The sequence below is a fragment of the Marmota flaviventris genome, chromosome X (genome assembly GCF_047511675.1).
Source record: "Marmota flaviventris isolate mMarFla1 chromosome X, mMarFla1.hap1, whole genome shotgun sequence".
In the NCBI taxonomy this organism is placed as follows: domain Eukaryota; kingdom Metazoa; phylum Chordata; class Mammalia; order Rodentia; family Sciuridae; genus Marmota; species Marmota flaviventris.
Genome location: NC_092518.1, coordinates 18,721,666 through 18,742,233, shown reverse-complemented (window position 1 = coordinate 18,742,233; position 20,568 = coordinate 18,721,666). Strand labels below are relative to the sequence as shown.

Sequence of the window (20,568 nt, the reverse complement as noted above, 5' to 3'; positions counted from 1 at the left end):
TACCTCCTTCATTAGAATACAGGCCAATTATAGGTAGGATCTATGTTTTCCCTTTTTTTGTGGTTTTCCATCTTTCTACTATGGGTGATTGAAAATTGCACAAAATTTCCAATAATAGGTCACCTCTAGTTTATTTCTGGTCCATGGTATAATAATTACTTTTGTGGTTCTAATTAGTTAACATTTATCAGCAAACCACACTATAGTCCATGATTTATTACTATGGATGGCCCTGTCTTATCACTCCCATACTTAGTGAAGACTCTTTAACTTGGATCCTTATATGGAGTCAGACACATTCTTTTTAGCCCAATTACCAAAACTATACTTTAAAAAAATTAGATGACCCCTCTCTTCGAGCAACTGGCTTTCAATGTAGAATGAATAAAAGAAAGCACATTATTTTAAATATGCTGATTAAAATACCAGATCATCAAAGGGGATAGATCCAAGATTTCTCTGTCTAAGGGCCAATATAATTATAAAATCATGACACCATCAGCAGAAGAAATCTTTGGGTAAAACCCTTATGGAGAATTACAAGCTAGAAACAAAGATAATTAGCACCCGGTAGAACACTCCCACACAAAGGGTGCTGATTAAAATGGAGCAGTGTCCACCTGGAAGAAGGCATCTATCCACTGGTATGTGCATTAATGTACCTTAACATTTTAATCAATATTTTAGAGAAGACAACAGGGAGAAGGTTAATCACAGCATCAAAAACTGCAGAAGCCAAAAGGCTGGACACATAGAAGAACCAGAATCCAAAAAAACTGACAATAGGAGAGTGATGGGCCGAGACCAGCAAGGGGACATTTAATGGAGTTCACTGGAAGGTCTCTGTTGCAAAGAGTGCTGGTTGGCCCCCAATACCCAGTCTACTCTTTCACTTTAGAAATAAAAGAGCAGTTATCTCCCTATGACTAACTTCTGACCCACGAAATGTAAATGGGAGTGTTGGGTGGGACATCTAGGAAACTGCTTAAAGAATTGAATTAGCTAAGGTACATCCTTTTGGCCCTTCAGCCCTTTCTCCATTTTGTACTCTGTGATAGCCTGAAGGAGCTTGTGCAGCCTCCTTGGACCATGGGGTGACCTTGAGGATGGAAGCCTGGCACTGCTGATGATGGACTCATGGAAGGGCAAGAAGAGTCTCTGCCCCAATGACACTATGGAGCCACGAGAGCAATCCTGGATAGTTCACACCTGGATTTCTTCCATGTATTAAAAGTTAATTTGTGTTCTTTGTGTCTGAAAAACATGTTTTAGTATACATAATGCTCAAAATAGAACACAATGTGAATATAGATGCCCAGAAAATTCCAAAGAAACGCAAATGAAATTCACTACCAAAAAAGGTGGCAGTGGCAGGGTTGTTATTCTCCATATGAGCACTAGTGAGAATACTTGAAGTCCTGCATAGAATTTTGGACTCTTCATTTCATCAGGATACAAATTCATACAACAGGCGTAAAACAGGTGCAGAATAAGTGCTTGCTGAAGTAAAGGATAGAGGAAGAGATCAGCCTAGCCTCGTAAAATACTGCTCAGCTTAAGTAGGACCAGTGAGTAAGCTACAAGACACAAATTCAGGCCAAATGCAAGACCTTTCTACCTCATGCAAAATAAAATAAATAAACTTTTAAGAATACACTGAAAGAAGCAACCCAAATATCCATCAATGGATGCATATCTATCTGTTAAATGGAATATTATTTGGCCACAAAAACAATGAAATACTGATACATGTTACAACATGGGTGAGCTTCATGCTAGGAGAAAGAAGCTGTTTATATGAAATATTCAGAATAACGAATCAATAGACAGAAAGCAGTTAAGTAGTTTCCAGGGGCTAGATGGAGGTGTAAATAAAGAACAACCGCTTAATGGGTACAGGGTTTTCATCTGAGTTGATGAAATGTTTTGGTACTAGATAGAGGTGGTAGCTGTACAACACTGTGAATGTACTAAAAGCTACTGCACTGTATACTTTAAAATAGTTGATTTTATGTTATATGCATTTCACCATGATAGAAAAAAGCATAAAAAACTATGTTAAAAAAAGGCTAGTACCTACTTGGTGGTAAAAGAAGCTGTATACAGAACTTAGTAATCTCCTTGCATCAAAAAAGCCACATCAAAATCATGAAAAAGACCCTTCATGGTCAAATCCCTTTCTCTACTGGAGAAGTACCAATGACTCGGAAAAAGATGTTTAAGACTTTCTATCATAGTTCTAAGGTTATCTTCTTATACAACTCATTACCTAAATAGATGACATTTATTTTTGTGTTTTCTTCTTATGTGGAAATAAGATACTGACAATGTAACTTGGAGACATGCTCACCATCCCTCTTTTACTTATCAAATCAATAATTTGTTCAGTTATAGTCATTTTGAAATTATAATGTGATAATTATAAATTCATAATTGCCACTTTCCATTGAAGGACAGAAGTCATATAATGGTAAATTTGTTATAACAGATTTTTTTTTATCAATTTTACAATAGATGATCATGTGAGAAACCATAGGAATGTCCCAAAGTAGGACTGGAAGCCATTTCTGTACTTTTCTCAGAAACTTAGCTGATTAAACAGCTGAACAAAAAGCTCCACCAAAATGTTCCTGCCCCAGGGACAGTCCAATTTCACAAATTATTTTTACCATGACCCAGGGAGTCACTGTAGACATTTTCTCAGCTCCACATCAAAAGTAAAAATGTTAATGAGAAAAAGTTCAACTTGGTTTGAAGTCTTAGTTCTACAATGAAAGACTAATTTTGGTGAATTACATAATACAGACTCCCCTGTGGTTTAGCTCATACGCATACACATTTGGCCACATTAAAAAGCCAAAAACATGTCCTTAAAATAGAGATATTAAAATATTTATTGTCTAACTTGGGTAAGTCCTAGAGTTATCACCAGTGTGAAAAAAGAGTCCTATTGACTTAGTAACTTAAATATGCATCAAATTTTTTTCATTTCTGTATTTAGAGGTGATTCCTAAATAGCAGAAAATACTCAAAATATTTTAACAAGCAGTAGCTTGTATACTGTTAAATTCTCATGAGCTTAAAAATTTTTACTAATACATAGATAAATATTTAAAGTATCTGAGAAGAGAAGGGACATGTCTAAAACTCTGGGAACAAAACTGCTTCACCTTTCTTCTCACAACACTGGCAACATGAACCAGAAGGAGAGACAGCTTTCATATTTCAAGTTGATTCTGGACAGCACTCAAGTCAACTGCAACCCAGGACTAAATGAGAATAGATTTATTATATGAGGATGAGACTAACACATTGAGGTTAATGCTTTACCAACACAAACTTGAACACTATATTTCAAGTCCCCACCAGTCTAGTATTTGGAATGTATGCTGTTTCGTCCAAATAAAAATTTACATAAGTCTTCTTTTTCCCACAGATTTCCATTTTATACAATCTACATAATGTTAAACTAATTTTATAAATAAGGAAATATCCTGTTCATTAATAATATATACCCACCACCTAGTAAAGTGCCTAGGATAGTTAGGTGTTTATTTAATTAAGCAACTGAGAGCTTAAGACCCAGATGAGCATAATCTTGTAAAATACATGTTTTGGAAAACCCTATGGTAATTACAATGATTCTGTCCCTTGTCTAACTTCTTTTGGAGACTCTGGAAAGATACATATTTACTCCTATAAGCAAAGTTCAGGAACCTTACAAATAGAATTGAAAAATTCTTCATTCATCATTAGCAACTGAAATAGAGTACAGAAAAGTGAGCAGACACACCATACAAAGATCAATAAAGTTTTCATTTGTATTAAGATTCCTATATTCTTTATCTTCATGTGGACTCTTATGATGAGACACAATTTTTAGAATAACTCGAGGAAATCTCCATTAGCTGCAACCAGAAGAACCCTCATAAAAAAACCATTTTAAACCTCTTTCTGCACATACTTATTATTACCAATTCAATTATATGACATAAACCATATCTTGATTGATTGATTGATGTAGCAATACATTTAAAATATTTTTCTGTAAAAACAAATGTGCTTATTAAGCATAACTTAAGTGTTTAAATAGGTACATGGCTTATCTAACAATTTCTTTTCCCCCTTTCTCTTCTCTGCTGTTGGTGCAATAAATAACAATGCAATAAATACACTGGTTGATATATCAAAAAAAAAAAGAAAAGTGAGCAGAATACCACTGTTAAGGTCCCCATGAGGAACGGCTAAGGACAGTGTCACTAATCAGGATGCTGTGAAACTGAGTTACTTCAGAGGGTCATGCCCTGAACAGCTAATCTATGAAATCTTCTCCCTGGGAAGTGCAGCTGATAACCTTGATAAACATCAGCCTAAAATGTCAAGTTTTGAAAAGGACAAAGATATAAAGAAAAACACAAGTCACTTTGAAATGCCGGTGTTGGTTTACTCATTATAAAATGACAATAAATCACAAAAGATAATTGAATTCATATACTAAACCACTAACAGGAATATCATTAATATTTATCAGAAGTGTAACAATCTAACAACTACATATTTTTCTTTTACCTTCTCTCACCAAAAATGGAATCCCAAAACTGGCTGACTTTCTAGGAAGTAATTCAATTTCATTAAACTTGTCTTGATGAATTAGATATTTAAAGTCTCAAAGGCAGCACCAGTTCAAGAAGGTGATTCCCCTAGAACCTACAACTGGATTGATGAGTCATTTTATTTATACATATATGTGTGTGCGTGTGTGTGTATACATACACGTACACACACACACACACACACACACTCTCTCTCTTTTTTTGCTCCTGCTGATGCAAGTCTCAAGATGAGACTGACATAAAAAGAGTTCACTATGACAGCTAATTCTCATGTTCCACATTTTAAAAAAACACTCCACTAATTATCAAAGGTATATAAAATTTAAGGCATGGAACATTTAATATTTATCAAATTAGTTAAAAGTAAAGGTATAATAATATCCACATGCTGGAAAGATTATGGCCAAACTGATATACTCATAAAGTATTGGTATACAGTATAATTGGTATAACCCATTAGGAAAGCAATTTGGCCATAGGAATCATGACTATGTTATGCTTAGGCACCTTGATATGTACTATTGATAAGAATTTATCCTTCACTTCTGTGATCCCAGCCACTTGAGAGGCTGAGGCAGGAGGATCGCAAGTTCAAAAGTAGCCTCAGCAATTTAGCAAGACCTTGCTTCAAATTAAAAAAAAAAAAATGGGCTGGGGATGTAGTTCAGTGGTTAAGTGTCCCTGAGTTCAGTGCCCAGTACAAAAAACAATTGCCCTAAAGAAATATTTTAAATTAAGAAAGAAAATCATTTAACCAGGAAAATATTTATCATAAAATTTTCAGGCTGAAAATATTCAATGAGAAATATTCTTTTTTTCCTGGTACTAGGAATGAACCTAGGAGTGCTTTACCACTAAGCTACATCTCCACCCCTTTTTACTTATTTTTTTTAATTTTGAGACAGTTTTGCTAAGTTGCTGAGGCTGGCCTTGAATTTGTGATCCCCCTGTTTCAGCCTCCCAAGTTACTGGGATTACAGGCAAGTGAAATAGTGCTCAAGTTCCAGTGAGACATACTCCTAAATTCTGTTTATGCCTTTTGGTACTGCAAATGAAGTAGCAACACAGAAATATGACTGGCAAATGATAAAATATAAAAGCATATTTTCAATATGACTATAACCAATAAAAAAACCCTATAGATATACAAAAGAACAAGGGAATATACAATGGTAGAAGCTATTTGCCATTTCTGACTTCTTGCCAATTTTTGTAAAATAATGCTATATTATCTTAAAATAAAAAGCCATTTGAACTTTAAAAGAAAATATTTTCCTAAAATTAGCCTGTATATAAAACCTTTTCAGTGAAGATTTCAAGTCAAAACTTGGTTGCAGACCCCTGTCTCTGCATTAAAAAATAAGTAAATAAATATCAGGTTCCCAAATATCATCATCTTCTCACCAAAACCTTCCAAATCCTTGGGCTAGTAAACTTGGAAAGTGAAGTGTTATAGCCCTATATTAATAAGAGATTGCACATTATTATATTACAGGTTCTGAGAAGATCTGCAATGGGCTATTTCATTTTGGCAAGCTCAGCCTCTGTTAGACGGTACTTGATCATAAAATATTTTCTGTTCGGAAGACCTGTGAAGTATCTTCCTACTAGTTTGGAAAATACTGCTTGGATCCATGATGTTCAAAGTGGGCAACAGAGGGAAGGCATCTCAATTACTAGACAGTTTCCAGACTCTCTACTCCCCAATTGGGAGTCACTAATGGGAATATACCTTATCCCTCAGATGCACATGAAAATATGTGAGTTTGGTAGTAGGGTGTCTCCACAGGGCAAATATATAGTATCTACTTCCCAGAGCTAAGAGATGGGCAAACAGCCCCCCTTCTATATAGTTCTTTAGAATTATGAGACTGTTACCTCAGGTTTAAGTATAGCTTTCATGCATGCTGGACAAAGAGGACCATTTCGGGAGAATTGAAGGGGAAGATGCCGAGTTCGATTGCGACATGCTGCCTCCTCACATATCAACCAGCCCTGGAGAGAAAAAAGAAAAAGTTTCAGTCTTATCACCAGCATCAAAAAAAAAAAAAAACCCCAAATAATAAACACTTTTGTTATTAAGGTAAACTCATTTTATTCAAAACTTTCTTAGAGATTCTAAAATAGTTCTAGTTAACTTTCTCTCTAAACATGTTAAGATTCATGCACTAAACCCATTACCAAGAGTGTAAGGCATAGAAACAAATGACCTTCCCAATAGCCGAGTGCCAGGTGCTTAATTAAATTGTTGTGTTTAGTTTGTAAAATGGGTACGACAAGAGTATTTACCTTATAGGATTGCTGTAACAATAAAAGTGCTTATAACTAGGCTGGGGATGTAGCTCAGTTGTAGAGGCTTGAATAGCATATACAAGACCCTGGGTTCAATCCCCAGTACCACACACACACAAAAGTGCTTAGAACTATTCTTGTTGCAAAACAGCAACTTAATAAGAGCAAGCATTTGTTTATTTAAAACTAAAACAGATTCTTCTATACATATTCTCTGGAAGCATAGAACTGACTGCCATGTTTTCAAGGACAACTTTGAAGGGTCACTGTTTTCTAGAGGTTTGCTACAGAGGTATCATAATCAGGTGAGTGTAAAGTGAGGGGTTGGGATATAATAAAGGCGGGCAAGGTATGTGCCCTCATCTTGGGGCAGTCCCACCTGCAGGGTGACAAGTAATGACCTGACCATCTGTAAATCTTGGAGTATTTTGAGAGATGACAACTTCTGAACTTGAAGAGTGAGTGGATGTTGCACAGATGGAGAAGGGAAGAAAGATAACTTGGGCAAGAAGAATTATATATACCAAAGAATGGAGACCAGAAAGAGTTATGCTGTGTAATCTATAACACATGACCCTATTCCCTATTTCTAGCCTGAATAGCCTATCTTTTCCCCCTTGTTAAGAGCAGTATACACATGAGTGTTGTTTAATTATGTTACATACTTTAGTCTACTTTCCAAGTGGTGTTAATGCAAATCTAAAGGATGTCTTCATTCACTGTTATTTTGCTTGACTCATTCCTCAGGAATAGGCTCTCCTTGGAAGTAGGTACAACCAAACACAAGGTAAAGTACCAAGAATTAGTTGTTCCGGCTCCATTTTAAGGCTTTTACAGAAAAGGAAAGAGCACAGTAGAACTTTTTGACTTAAAAAATGCTACCTTTAAAGAATCTTAAATTAATCTAGTCAATACATTCATAGAAACTTCATTCCTATCTTCATTCAACAAGCTAAACTATTTTAAGTTAAACTACTTAATTTGAAATTTGCAGGTGGAGAGTCTCAATAAGTCCTTATGAAACTTGTAATATATGCCCAAAATTATATTAAATATTGTGGGGAGTAAGCAAAGGGGCTTCTGGCACAGAATTTCAAGAATTTATAATCTAAATAGGAAAGCATGATCTACACACATGTAAGACTAAGAGCAATTCTGTATTGATTAGAATTTACAGTTGGTTCCACACAACTTGGTACTGAGTATAAAGGTTAAACAATATAGAGAAGGGATAGAGTTATGTTTGAAACAAACTACTACTACCACAATAAAAGACCATGAACCAGAATAAAGAAACAGTGGTTCTGAGTCAACTGTTTATTCCAATTCCTAGGACCCATTAACCACATTTTTTAAATTTGAAGAAATTTATATTTTCATATTTCTGAAACTCAGATACTTTTACAATTAACATGTAGAGTTTATTGATATATATTATGTTTCCTCCAAAAAAAGCTGTTAGGTCAAGATTGCAACTCACAACTGGCCCATCAGAATGAAAGAAACAGGTTAGGGGTACAGCTCAGAGGTAGAGAGTTTGCCTAGCACACGTTAGGTTCCTATCTTTTTTTTTTCTTTTCTTCCTCACCAAAATATACCAGCATGGGTAGGTGGGAGGAAGGGAGGGAGGGGGTGGGGACAAACAGACACACACAGAGAAATACAAAGAGAAAAGAAATAAGATACTTTGGTTTAGCCTGTTCAAGCATGGGGAATAGAGTAGGGAATAGTGGAGCTGTCAGCAGAAACAGGTATTAAATTTTAAATGTAATTATAAACCCTAAAGGTAAGACTGGTTGTTTCTGAAATTACCCATGAAGACATAATAATAAACAGTAAACTTCAAGCAAACCACATATGAAAAATACAGGAGTGAACCACTCCTCTATCATTCATTTGAGTTTGTTACATTATATTTTATATATGAGGCTTTATATTACTTTGGAGTATGTGAGTCAGTTAACAATGCCAACCATAGCCATAATTCATTCAATCTTAAACAATATTCAAAATTAGCAAGCAGACAGGTAATAACTAACATGTTTTGAGACAAATTATCAAGTACTAGAATACAACTGGGAAGTGAAAATCATTTTTTTTTTAGTTTTTAAAATTTAATGTTCCAAAAACTAAAGTTCTTTTCAGATGTTTTTGAAACTTGATTCCATCAATTTACTATCACCTCAGGACTCACTGGGTGAGCTGCCAACCAGGGAGATGCTAAGTTGTCATTTCACCTGCTTTTAAAAGCAAATACCTAACTCTATCTGTGACAGAGTTACTAACTAAATGTCCTTTCAAATCATATAGAAAACAGATAATATAATTTGTCTAGACTTCCTACCAGTTATAATTAACATTAAAGAGGTCTTTTTTTCTTTGTCACCTCTCTATTCAGTGCTTATTTGGGTTTGTTTGTACTTACTATCTGTTAATCTCCCTTTACAAATGACAACAATAACTAGTGCTATTATGCATGGAAATTAAACATGCTGATAACTGTGTGAAGGGAACTGGGGCTGAAAAAAATATTAGAAGCCTGTAACTCTTTATGCCTCTTGTTTTATTTTGATAATTAAGCTTTTGGCTGTGGTGTATTTTAAACAAAACACTTCTATGGAGGAAATAGGCCCTAATCATATTCAATATATGCTTTGCTTCAATTCAATTTGGTCTAGTTCATTTTGGTTAACCCCTTGTTCCCTCAACAAATGTTTCAACCATGCTAAATCTAACCTCTAAGAAACATTTGTGTTGTTAAAAATCAATGTGCCAGGTCACTGAAAGTATTCCATAATGGTGCAAATGTTACAAGATCTCAGCGAATTTTTGCCTCTTAAGAGTGACAGAAACAAAGCAAATAAAAATATGAATAGTGTATAAATTCACTTTGAATTATCACTTATAAATACAAAACTAAATATTTTCATTTCCTGCTTTGGGGAACAAAAATGCATAGCACAAGTCTACATTACCAAGTCAATGGAAGCCTGACCTATAAAAAAGTCTGGTTTTAATAAAAATCTCTAGGATCACTGTAAGGTTGTCTGCCATACAAATATGTTGTTTTATTACGTTACACTACATGCAAATTGTCATAACCAAGAGGAATGAGACTATTAAATTTTCAGTTGCCTACCTCATCAGGTTTATAATTAGAAGGTTCAAAAGAGGTGAAGATAGCTGTCCAATAGCAAAACATTTACCAAAACATGCAAAGCTCTATCACCTGTTGCTTTAATTTCAGCATCACTAATTCCTTAAAATCATTGTGTATGAAATTGTGTCAAATACTGATTGGTTCTGATTGCTAAATTATATTTCTGAGACCTCAACTAAAATGGTTTCTGTCTGCACATGCTAAAAAGGGATCGATTTCCACTTGTAACTGAGGCGTTCCTGGTAGTTGCACCTTAAACACAAACTGTCTTATTTGTGTACATCTGTATTTTTAGAAGGATGTATACACAGAGAAATCATCAATATTTGGAAATGTGATGCATAGTAGGCCCTCAAAAATATCTTTTGAATAAATGAATAAGCAGAATCAATAAAATAAAATGCAAAGAAGCAAGTTTATGAAAAACAATAAAGCTTGGGTCTAAAATTCATTAAAAACAATAATTCACAGTAGTTTTCATACTGTGGACTTCAATACATGGTGGGTCATTCTTCCATTCCCAATCAGTCACCATTTCTGTCCACTCGTCTTTCCTCTATAGTCCCATTACCATCAACCTCACCAGACATAGACCTGAAGTTGTTCTACTGCAGTACTCTCCTACCTGGTTCCCCCAGCCCTTTTCTCTCCCACACCCAGTGTAAAGAGTTGCCAGGTGTAGTTTTCCACAGATCCCCATCCCATCATCTAATTGTATACCCTCCATAGTAAAGAACAAACTTGGTGGTCTGGTTTTCAGTTCTTTAAAACTTATCATTCTCAACACAAAACTCTCTTCCACATTGAATTGGTTTTGTCACAGTCCTCGCTACATTTTGTTCATTTTCACCTCCTTATCTTTGCTTATGCAGCAGAATATCTGTTTAGAATGTCTATTCCTTGAATATCAGTTCCATTCCTCTTCTGTGAGATTTCTCCAACCCACAGGAACTTCTCCCTCTATCACATCTGATACTGAGCACACATTGCTGTGTACTGTCTCTTAACCACCTTATCTTAACATCTTGTTTTATCTCCCTTAACTGGTCAGTCAGTCCCTGGGGAATGATCTGCTTTGAATCTGGTAGTGCCCTTCCTAGTCTCTAGGGAAAAGGTTCACAATCAGTGAATACTGCAAAACTGAGGTGATAAAAAAAAAAACAAAACTGTACTCTCATTTGTGCGTGAGCTATTTTGTGTAAATCACCAAACCCATTCAATCCCTGAGTCTACTCTCCCTGAGAGTTTCCTCATCTATAAACAAGGAGGTGAAAATACTTATTCTGTTAAGGTTGTTCAGAGGATCAAATAAGAAAACTCAAAAATGTTCAGTAAAGGTATTGAGGAAGATCACAGGTGAACTACAGTTGACAATGCACATTAAAGGTGTGCTACTGTAACCAAGAGAGAGCTTGGTCATCTTCCAGCAGATGTTATTACAAAATGGAGAACTACAAATGGATAAATGATATGATTAGGTGGAACTTTCTCAATTTAGCTGTAAAATATTACATCTATGTAGTCAACATAAGTGAAATTTTCCTTAAGTTGTTCCTGATAGAACTATACTTGATTTGAAGTTATAGGTGGCAGAATAAAGTGAGGGAAGAGGAGGTGGTCTTTGCTTTATTTTAGCATTCACAGGAATTTTCAAGGGACAACACAGTTCTTCCACAATACATAATTTAGTTCAAATTGTAATGGCTTTCCAGGAATGCAGAAGAAGGGTCACAGGACAACGCGTGTTAGCATATGTGTGTTTTCAGAATTCATCATATCATTATTAGTGTCTGTTAATGCCCATTAACTACACCTCTCCCCCAAGCTATAATGCACTCCAAGAACATCAGATTCTCTTTTCACCCAAAAGCATTTATAAATGTCCTGGGGTTCCCTTGCAGCCACATTTTTCTGTCACGGAATTATCCCCAGTATAAAAAAAAAAAATGGGTCTTCTTATAGATAGTGCACAGTATGGGCCCACAGCTGCTTTTGAAGAATGACATGTTGTGATTTGGGATTTCCAGAAATATCAAAAAACAAATTGCTTTCTGACCCACATTTGCACCCAAAATGGGGAGAAAATTTCCTTAAGATCTCCAGGGGAAGTTTTAACAGGAACATAATTTTGCTTTTAAAGCTAAATCTTCTACACTGTAGCATGCTGGCATGTCAAAGAGTGATTATTAAGTCTCAGAGAGGTGCCAGGGTAGGAGATGAAAAATCAGGAAAAATAAATATATAAACTAACTATTCACCAAAGTTAATACAAAAATATTTTAAACAAAATTATCAAACAAAACAGAAGTGGAAAGTGCCTTGTCGGTCAATGTAAGAATTTTAAATATTATTAAAATTGATTTTTTAAGTTAGACATCTCTTTAAATGAGCAGTCATATGTCATTTCATCCAAGTTATTTGAAACTTATTGATCTTATCATTTGCGCGAAGACCAGACTCTGCCATCAGTTTGCTGAAAGGATAATGGAGCACTCCCAAACTGTTATGATAGGTTAGATGCAAACAGCAGTCCTCATTTAAACACATAGAATAGCACTACAAGTGGACAAATTCCAACCTCAGCAATTGTATATTACATGATAAATTAGCAACTTGGTCTGCTTTGCCTCACATCAAATCCAATACCATAGTCTTGCTATTTTAATTTGCAATCAGAGCTTGAGCATCAGAAGATGTACCTGAGGTACATTAAAGAGCCCCATGCAAGCCATCTTCTCCTGCTATACTGTGAGCACAGAAAGCCAACAATTACCAGCAATTGTATTTTACCACTGTAGGACAATACTAGAACAGTTAAAATTGTCTCCATGTAAGCAACTGGGAAAAATATACTTAAAATGACTTTATATGGAAAATTACATTTTGGGGGGAAAAAAGTTCAATAGAGGACATGTATCTTTCTGTATGGGCAGCTAAAAACCTCTCTTAGTATATTCAAGACTATTCTATAAAATACTCTCCCTATTCATCCAACTCAAAAGCCAGCTACATTCTTAGGCTATAATAGGTCACAACTAAGTACACAGTACCTTCCTTCAGGAATAATTTTGCTTTGTCTGTCAACTGTCAACAAAGCACAAAGAGCTCATGCAACCCAGCCATGTACTGTGGATATTAGAGATCTAACAAAATACAAATAATAAGAACACAAGATTTCATAGCCACCCTGCTTTCACTTTATGTGAGAAACTGAAAGCATTTTCCTCTCCACATTCCATTCATCTCTATTGTATTACAAATCTTTTCATAAAAGACTTTTTCCCTATGTGAAGCTACAAGTGACTTGGGGATGTAATATTCCAACTGCGATGAATGTCCAACTTTCCAACAAGAATGGTTATAAGTGGATGTGTCAGTGAAGGCATATAGTCATTTCAACAAGGAAAAGGAGGAAAGAATAAAATGGAATGAGATACAGTAAAATGGTTACTTTGGTACATATATCAATATTTTAGTGATGAAACCTCTAAGAAAAATTGTTCATTACTTTAATCACTGTCCCTGCCTCTCAAGACTTTATTCTTGAAAAAAACACCACCTTAGCTATGTACACATGATAGTGAATAAACTTTAAACATAAATTCAAGGTTCAGTTTCATCAATTTGAACACAGAAAGAAAGACTGGAAGGAATTACTCCAAAATGCCATCACTTGTATTAAGGTGGTTTCTTCTTCTGTTTCTATATTTTCTAAAATTTTCTACCACAAGCATATACTGCTTTTATGATCAGAAAACTATTATTAAAGAAAGAAGAGACAATTTTTGCCAAGAGTTTTCACTGTAGTTGAATCACTAACACATCTGAAAAATATTCTGAGCTGTATCCCATGTTTGATTATTGCCAAGATGAATTTTCAGGGAATATCCTTATGGGGGGGGAGGAGCACAAGAAAAAAATACCATTTTTTTTAAAAAAATCTCCTACTAAAGGCAAAATTTCAAAAATAGGTCAACTTAATCACATAAGAAGTAAAAAGTGGCAGGGCAGGTATTATTGGTATTGGAATCAGTTATTGAGCAACTCACTAAAATGCAAAGTCTTTTATAGGAATATGATCTTTATGATGGAGAAATCTCTGAAGGTAAGTAATAAATCAGTTTAAAGAGAGGTGCCTTATTCCCCACACCCTTTCCCCTGCCTTTATTCAGTGTGCACACAGATCAACTGAGATGTCCTGGGGTAGGAATCAAATAAAAAATTCAATCAGGAGGGTATGCTTAGACCCTTATTACCAAAAGATTTGCTCTTTGCTTAAATCCAGCTAAAAGTAGTTTTTACTTTTTGTTTGTTGGTAGACTAGTATTTGCTAGTATGGTTTAATGTGTTATGCCTTTGGGTAACTAACAACAAATGTTAAAACTGAATTTTCTATGCAGTTGCCACAAAGGCCATCTTAAAATCAGAAAGGAGTTCAAACCATCACCAGGCAATGTTTGTTCATTTAACTTTAATTATTTTCTCCTTGAGAATGGTACTAATGAAACTGAATATCTTTCATGGTTTCGAAGGGCCGTTTGAATAGTCTGCAAACAGAACTAAGGGTAGACAAGAGATCTGGCTGAGCCAGGGGGTTGCTAGGTGATGCAGAATGTAAACCCACAAACTTGTTAAGGTTTGCTTTGCTTTCATGCCATTTTCACACACTCTCAAAAGTTTTGAGAACTGATTTTTCAGGTGGTCATTACAAAAAAGAAGAATCCCCTTACTCCAAAATTTACTGCCCCAGATGCTCTGCCAGACTGAAAAGAGATGAAATCCATCTGATCTTTTAGTAGTAACATGGGAAACTTTTGGTTTTACATAAACAGGATTATAGATTTTCTGGATGCCCCTAACTTAAGAAACAAATGCAAGGTGGATTTTAATATTTCAAAAAGACACTCTGAATCTTATCCAACTTTAAATAAAATAAGGATTTCCTACTAGAAAAAAAAAGTGATCCACAGTTTGGGAGGTTTGGGGCAAAAAACCCAAAACCCCATGGAAAATGCCTTAGCACAGATCATCATCATGACAACCCTTTCTATTTAAGCCACTCTCCTCTCTTCCGGCCTGCACCAAGTCTGACTGCCTGTGAGGCTTCTGCCTCCTGCCCCCTCCCCCAGCCTCCTTTTTAAGTAGCTGATCAGAGATTGTCCAGTAAGAGCACTTTATTAGATCATCAGCCAGAGGGGTTCACAAGTACCGAGAGCAATGGGCTCAAATGCGGCACATCAGTTTTAATAGACCAGGGGCTACTAGTAAACTGCAGATACTGCTGAGAACTTTCCATGCACTGAACTCTTGAAAAAGCACCGTCTCTCCAGCTTAAATGCAGCTGCCTCTTTCAATGCCGCAAATGGGTAAATTTGACAAAAAAGCCACCATTAAGACTACATGAAAGGCTCAAGACAACATCCTTTCAATGCTTTGTACTTCAGTAATCAGATGTACTTACTCACCCCCTCCCCCAAACCCGATCAAGAACTATTTCTGAATGGTAGGAAATAATTCCACTTTGTACATCTTTTAGTTAATCAAGACTTTCTATTCAGCAATTTGACCTTTTGTTCAAAACAGGATTATCAGTTTTTTCGCCAGTTACCAAGGGCGACTCGCATGGTGAACATAATTGCAATAATTTGCAAAACACCATGGCAACCCACATTACAACTAGGTAAATACTGGGCTTTTGTGCTACATTGTTATTTTCAGAGATGCTGAAGTCAAAGAACGAATGACAAATGAACACAAAATTTATATTTGCTTTGTCTCAAAAGAGAAGAAAATTGATAACAAGAATTGGGGGGAAACCGACTACAGCTGTAATTTCTAACTTGATTAATTAGGATGGTAACAGTCCTTAACAGTATATTCAACAAACAGCCCTGACTTCGTCTCTCCACCCACCTCTCTCTATACCACTACCACTATCTCCCCCACCCCAGACAAATTTTTTCAGCTTGGAGAACAAACATCCCCCATTTGCTCTTTTCTTCAACTTAATGGAATCCTTAATTGCAGAATATTGTTCTCCTGCTCTTCACCGCAATGAAAACGAGAGAAAGGAGGAGAGTGCCAGGGCAGACAGGGAGCTACAGTCATTTTTTTCCTGCCTTTTTTGGACACCCCAGGCCCAATGATGAGACGGCATTTTCCTGGTATCAGCAGCTGTTTCGTAGCAGACAATAAAGTAAAAACTATTTAGCTTTGCAGAAAAGCCACTGTGTTTCCTCTTGGCAACACAAGGTAAGTCCACATGCCGAGATGAAGTTTCATAATTTAAATGCCAGAACATGAGATGAGAAAATAATGATGATCATAATAATAAACCATACATTGTTCTTATAAAGAAATTATTAACTGTGGAACTGTCCAAAAAGCTGTTAAAATGCATTTGTTTGCAATTTGAGGAAGATGTTCAACAAAATCCAATGTATTGAAAACCACTTTATACTCAGAGATCCCAATTCACAAAACAATCTAAAAATATAAATTGAGTACTCAGGAATTAACGCAAAAATCAAACTCATATTTTTAGCAGATAAGCAGTCTTACAAACAGCATTACAATCTTTTCAATAATAAATGACTGGAAAAGTTACAGCAGAATTTTTTAACTCAGATATGAAAGGCAGGTTCTATTTTATAGTAAAGGGGTGCTTTTCTTCCTAAGAGACACAAATTCTGCTATAATGTCTAGCTTTTTGTAAATTATCAAATCTGACTTTCTCATGCAAAATGTAGTATTCGGGGATGAGAAAAGAAAAATACACACAGAAAGGGCTCACAGAAGTTATACTGCCGAGATCTCGAGAGACAAGCAGCTGCAGATGCATTCTGTTCACAGCCCAGCCTGCTTTCCTTCATCTGCCTCCTAAGGAGGAAGAGCCAAAGGAGAGTATCTGAAATGATCTGAATATTTCCCCTAACTTTTGAAAAAATCAAATGAGCCTGCATTATAACGGTTCATTCTTATTTGTGAGGGCTGAAAATTCCCACACACATCTCTGTGATTCAACATAGAGAAATCACAATGTAACATTCTTCAGAATATGCCTCCAAAATTATAGATACTGTGAGTTCTCTTGAGCAGTAGAAATCAAAATTATGTGACACATTAACTCCTTCTCAGTAACAATATCTTTATACTTTGAAAATATGCTTTATTTTTTGGCTTATTAACTCATTGTGAATTTACCATACCTGTATTAAGTACACTTCTATCAAAAGTCTAAATGTTAAAAGAAACTGTATTCTTTAATGCCCAATGATAAAGGGGTGAACAAGCCTTCAGTACTTTTTTTGATCAAATAGAATCATAAAGTGTGCCTAAAATCTCCATGATACTTGAACTTCTTTAAGAAACTCTCATTTATTACATTTTTATACTCTATCCAGAATTTCTTCATTTTTGACATTCTACCTAATATTCTTGCACTCCCCGCAACCATTCATGGCTTTGGTTCTAGTGAGTTTCTTTTCTTCTTTCTATCAATTTGTTAGGATGCTTCTTGACTTCTTTTGTTTAGATAAGCTCATCTACAAGGAATCACAACATCCAACCTCCCATAACATTATTCAAATCCACAAATCAGGAATGGTAAACACCTTGCAGCTGTATTGCGTTCCTTCTCCAACTCTGTCACCATGGTTGCTACAGGATGGAAGCTGGCATTGAACATTAAAACCCATCTGCTATCTCTCTCAAATTATTCTTGCTCTTAAATTTTCAACTTTGGTTGCACATTGGGATCACCAAAGGAGTAATACAACACAGATGGCTGGTCATTATCCCCAGAATTTCCGGTTCACATCTTAGATGGGACCCAAGAAATTGCAACTTTAACAAGTTCCCAGGTGATACTGCTGCTGCTTATGGCTTAGGGACCTCACTTTGAGAAGCACCAGTCTGGGAAATACAATGAGCACCGGGATTTTAAAAAGCTCCTCAAGTGTTTTCTAATATGTAACCAAGGTTGAGAACCACTGTTCTACATTATTCTCACTCTATTCCTACTGGTTATCATCTTCTGAACAAGGAACTGTATACAAAAGAACTATACTTAACAAACCTTCTCTCTCAACTCTTTCCCCTCCAATATTTATTCTTTCTCTAGATATTTTTTATGTGCGTAACTCTTAATTCTTCCAGGTTCTCCATGTAAAATGAGAATTATCAAAGCCTCAAATATGATTTGCTTCTACTAAAAGAACTAACCAATTCCTAAACAGTTTACATCATATATATATATATATATATATATATATATATATATAGATATAGATATAGATATAGTTTATTAGCATTCTTCCTTTAAAAAAAAAGAATCTTACTCTAACAGCAATAATACAGTCCCTGAAATATAAAATGTGCTTCACATAGAATCACAGAATTTTAGGAGTGCTGGTGAAAACCAGTGTCTATGAAAAGTGACCACAATTACTTTTTTTTTTACTTTGAAAAGTAATATGAAGCAATATACTTAAACCCTACATTTTAAATGTGAAAGGAACTTCAGAGCTCTGGTCTAAAACTTAATAATTGACAGAAATGAGGCCCAGGAAAAAGTAAATTACCTTTCACACTCTCATATGGTGTTTGGGCTGAATGTCTAGTTCAGTACTGTTTATAGTCTCTACATATGCTGCTCAATATATGAGTCAGTAGCTGTTTGTGGGCCTTGAGCACTTGGAATGTGGCTACTCCAAACTGAGATGTGTTACAAGTTCAAAATATGCAGTGAATGTCAAAGACTTAGTTTTTTTTTTAAAGAAAGAGTGTGTGTGTGAGAGAGAGAATTTTTTAATATTTATTTTTTAGTTATCGGCAGACACAACATCTTTGTTTTGTATGTGGTGCTGAGGATCGAACCCAGGCCGCACGCATGCCAGGCGAGCGCGCTACCACTTGAGCCACATCCCCAGCCATCAAAGACTTAGTTTTAAAAAAGAGAACACAAAATAGTTCATTGATTTTTTTTTTTACTCATTATAGATTGAAGTAATATCTTGGATACATTGGGTTATATAAATTATTATTTATAACTATCCCTCCCTTTTTAAAAAAAATACAAGTGGATCATATACACTGCTAAAATCTGCTTTTTCACTTACAAAGAGGGAATTTTGCCCTCTGAGTAATAGAGATCTGCAACTTTTTTTAAAAATATTTTTTTAGCTGTAGTTTGACAAAATATCTTTATTTATTTATTTTTATGTGGTGCTAAGGATCAAATCCTGCGCCTCATCCAAGCTAGGCGAGCGCTCTATACTGCTAAGCCCCAGCCCTCTCTGCAATGTTTTTTAATGTCTGTGCAGAACCCTATCATATGACTGTTAATAATTTAATGAATCCTCTTGATGAACAATTGGATTCTTTTTAGTCTCTTATTACTACTGATAATGATGCATTCCTTGTTAGCCTTCTAACAGTACTTTTTTTTTTTTTTTGCATTATTGGGGACTGAACCCAGGGGTGCTCTACTACTGAGTTACATCCCTAGACTTTTTTTATTTTCTATTTTGAGACAGGGTCTCACTAAGTTGCCCAGGTTGGCTTCAAACTTGTGATCTTCTTTCCTCAGCCTCCTGAGTAGCTGGGATTACAGATGTGTGTGCCACCACATCCATCTTTAATAGTACCTTTAATAATACCTGTAAGTACTATACATCTGTATGGATAACTAAACTGGAACTGCAAAGTTCATTAACAAATTTTTTGACAGATGTTGCCCAATTGCTGACCAAGGAGAATGTATCAATTTTCACATTCACCAACAGCGTATGAGATGGTTCTTTCCCCACACCATAGCACACATTGCATATTATCTAAAATTTTGGATCTCTGACAAGTGAAAAATTAAAGTCATATGACTTCTGAAACTGAGAGTAAGGTTGAACATCTCTACTTATGCTTGTAAGACCCTGGCATTTCTATATTTAAGAATTGCCTCTTCCTGTCCTTTATCCATTTTTCTACTAGGTTGTTAGTCTTTTTCTCCTTGATTTGCAAGAGTGCTTTATGTATGCGAAGGAAATTAGCTCCTATTTGTTAACATGCGTTGCAAACATTTTCCCCAGTTCATTACTTCTTTTGACTTTATACTATGTATGTGCATATATTTGCATTGAAGAAATTCTTATTTTTAAATTTGTATCAAATTTCTTGATATTTTCCTTTTTGAATTCCAAATTTTGTATCATTTCAAGAAAAATCTCAGATAGCTGAAGCACAGATAACATTTAGGGCAGCGAAATTACTCTGCATGATACTATCATGATTGACACATTTGCCCAAACTTACAAAATATACAACACCAAGACTGAACCAAACTATGGACTTTGGGTGATAGTGATGTATCAGTATAGATTGATCAACTGTAACAAATGTACCACTAGGGTGGGGGATGTTTATAATGGGGGAGACTATACATGTGTGGGAGCAGGGAATCTATGGGAAATCTATGTATTTGCTTCTCAATTTTGTTGTGAACTGTTC

At 35.5% G+C, this 20,568-nt stretch overlaps 1 protein-coding gene across 1 annotated transcript in view; it reads right to left on the bottom strand.

Moving 5' to 3' along the window:
* Nucleotides 1–20,568, bottom strand: part of Pola1 (DNA polymerase alpha 1, catalytic subunit) — a 294,232-nt gene that overhangs the window by 95,157 nt on the left and 178,507 nt on the right. Inside the window, exon 35 of the mRNA XM_027927441.2 lies at nucleotides 6,492–6,608. Coding sequence (XP_027783242.1) covers nucleotides 6,492–6,608 — 117 coding nt within the window. The remainder of the gene's footprint in view (nucleotides 1–6,491; nucleotides 6,609–20,568) is intronic.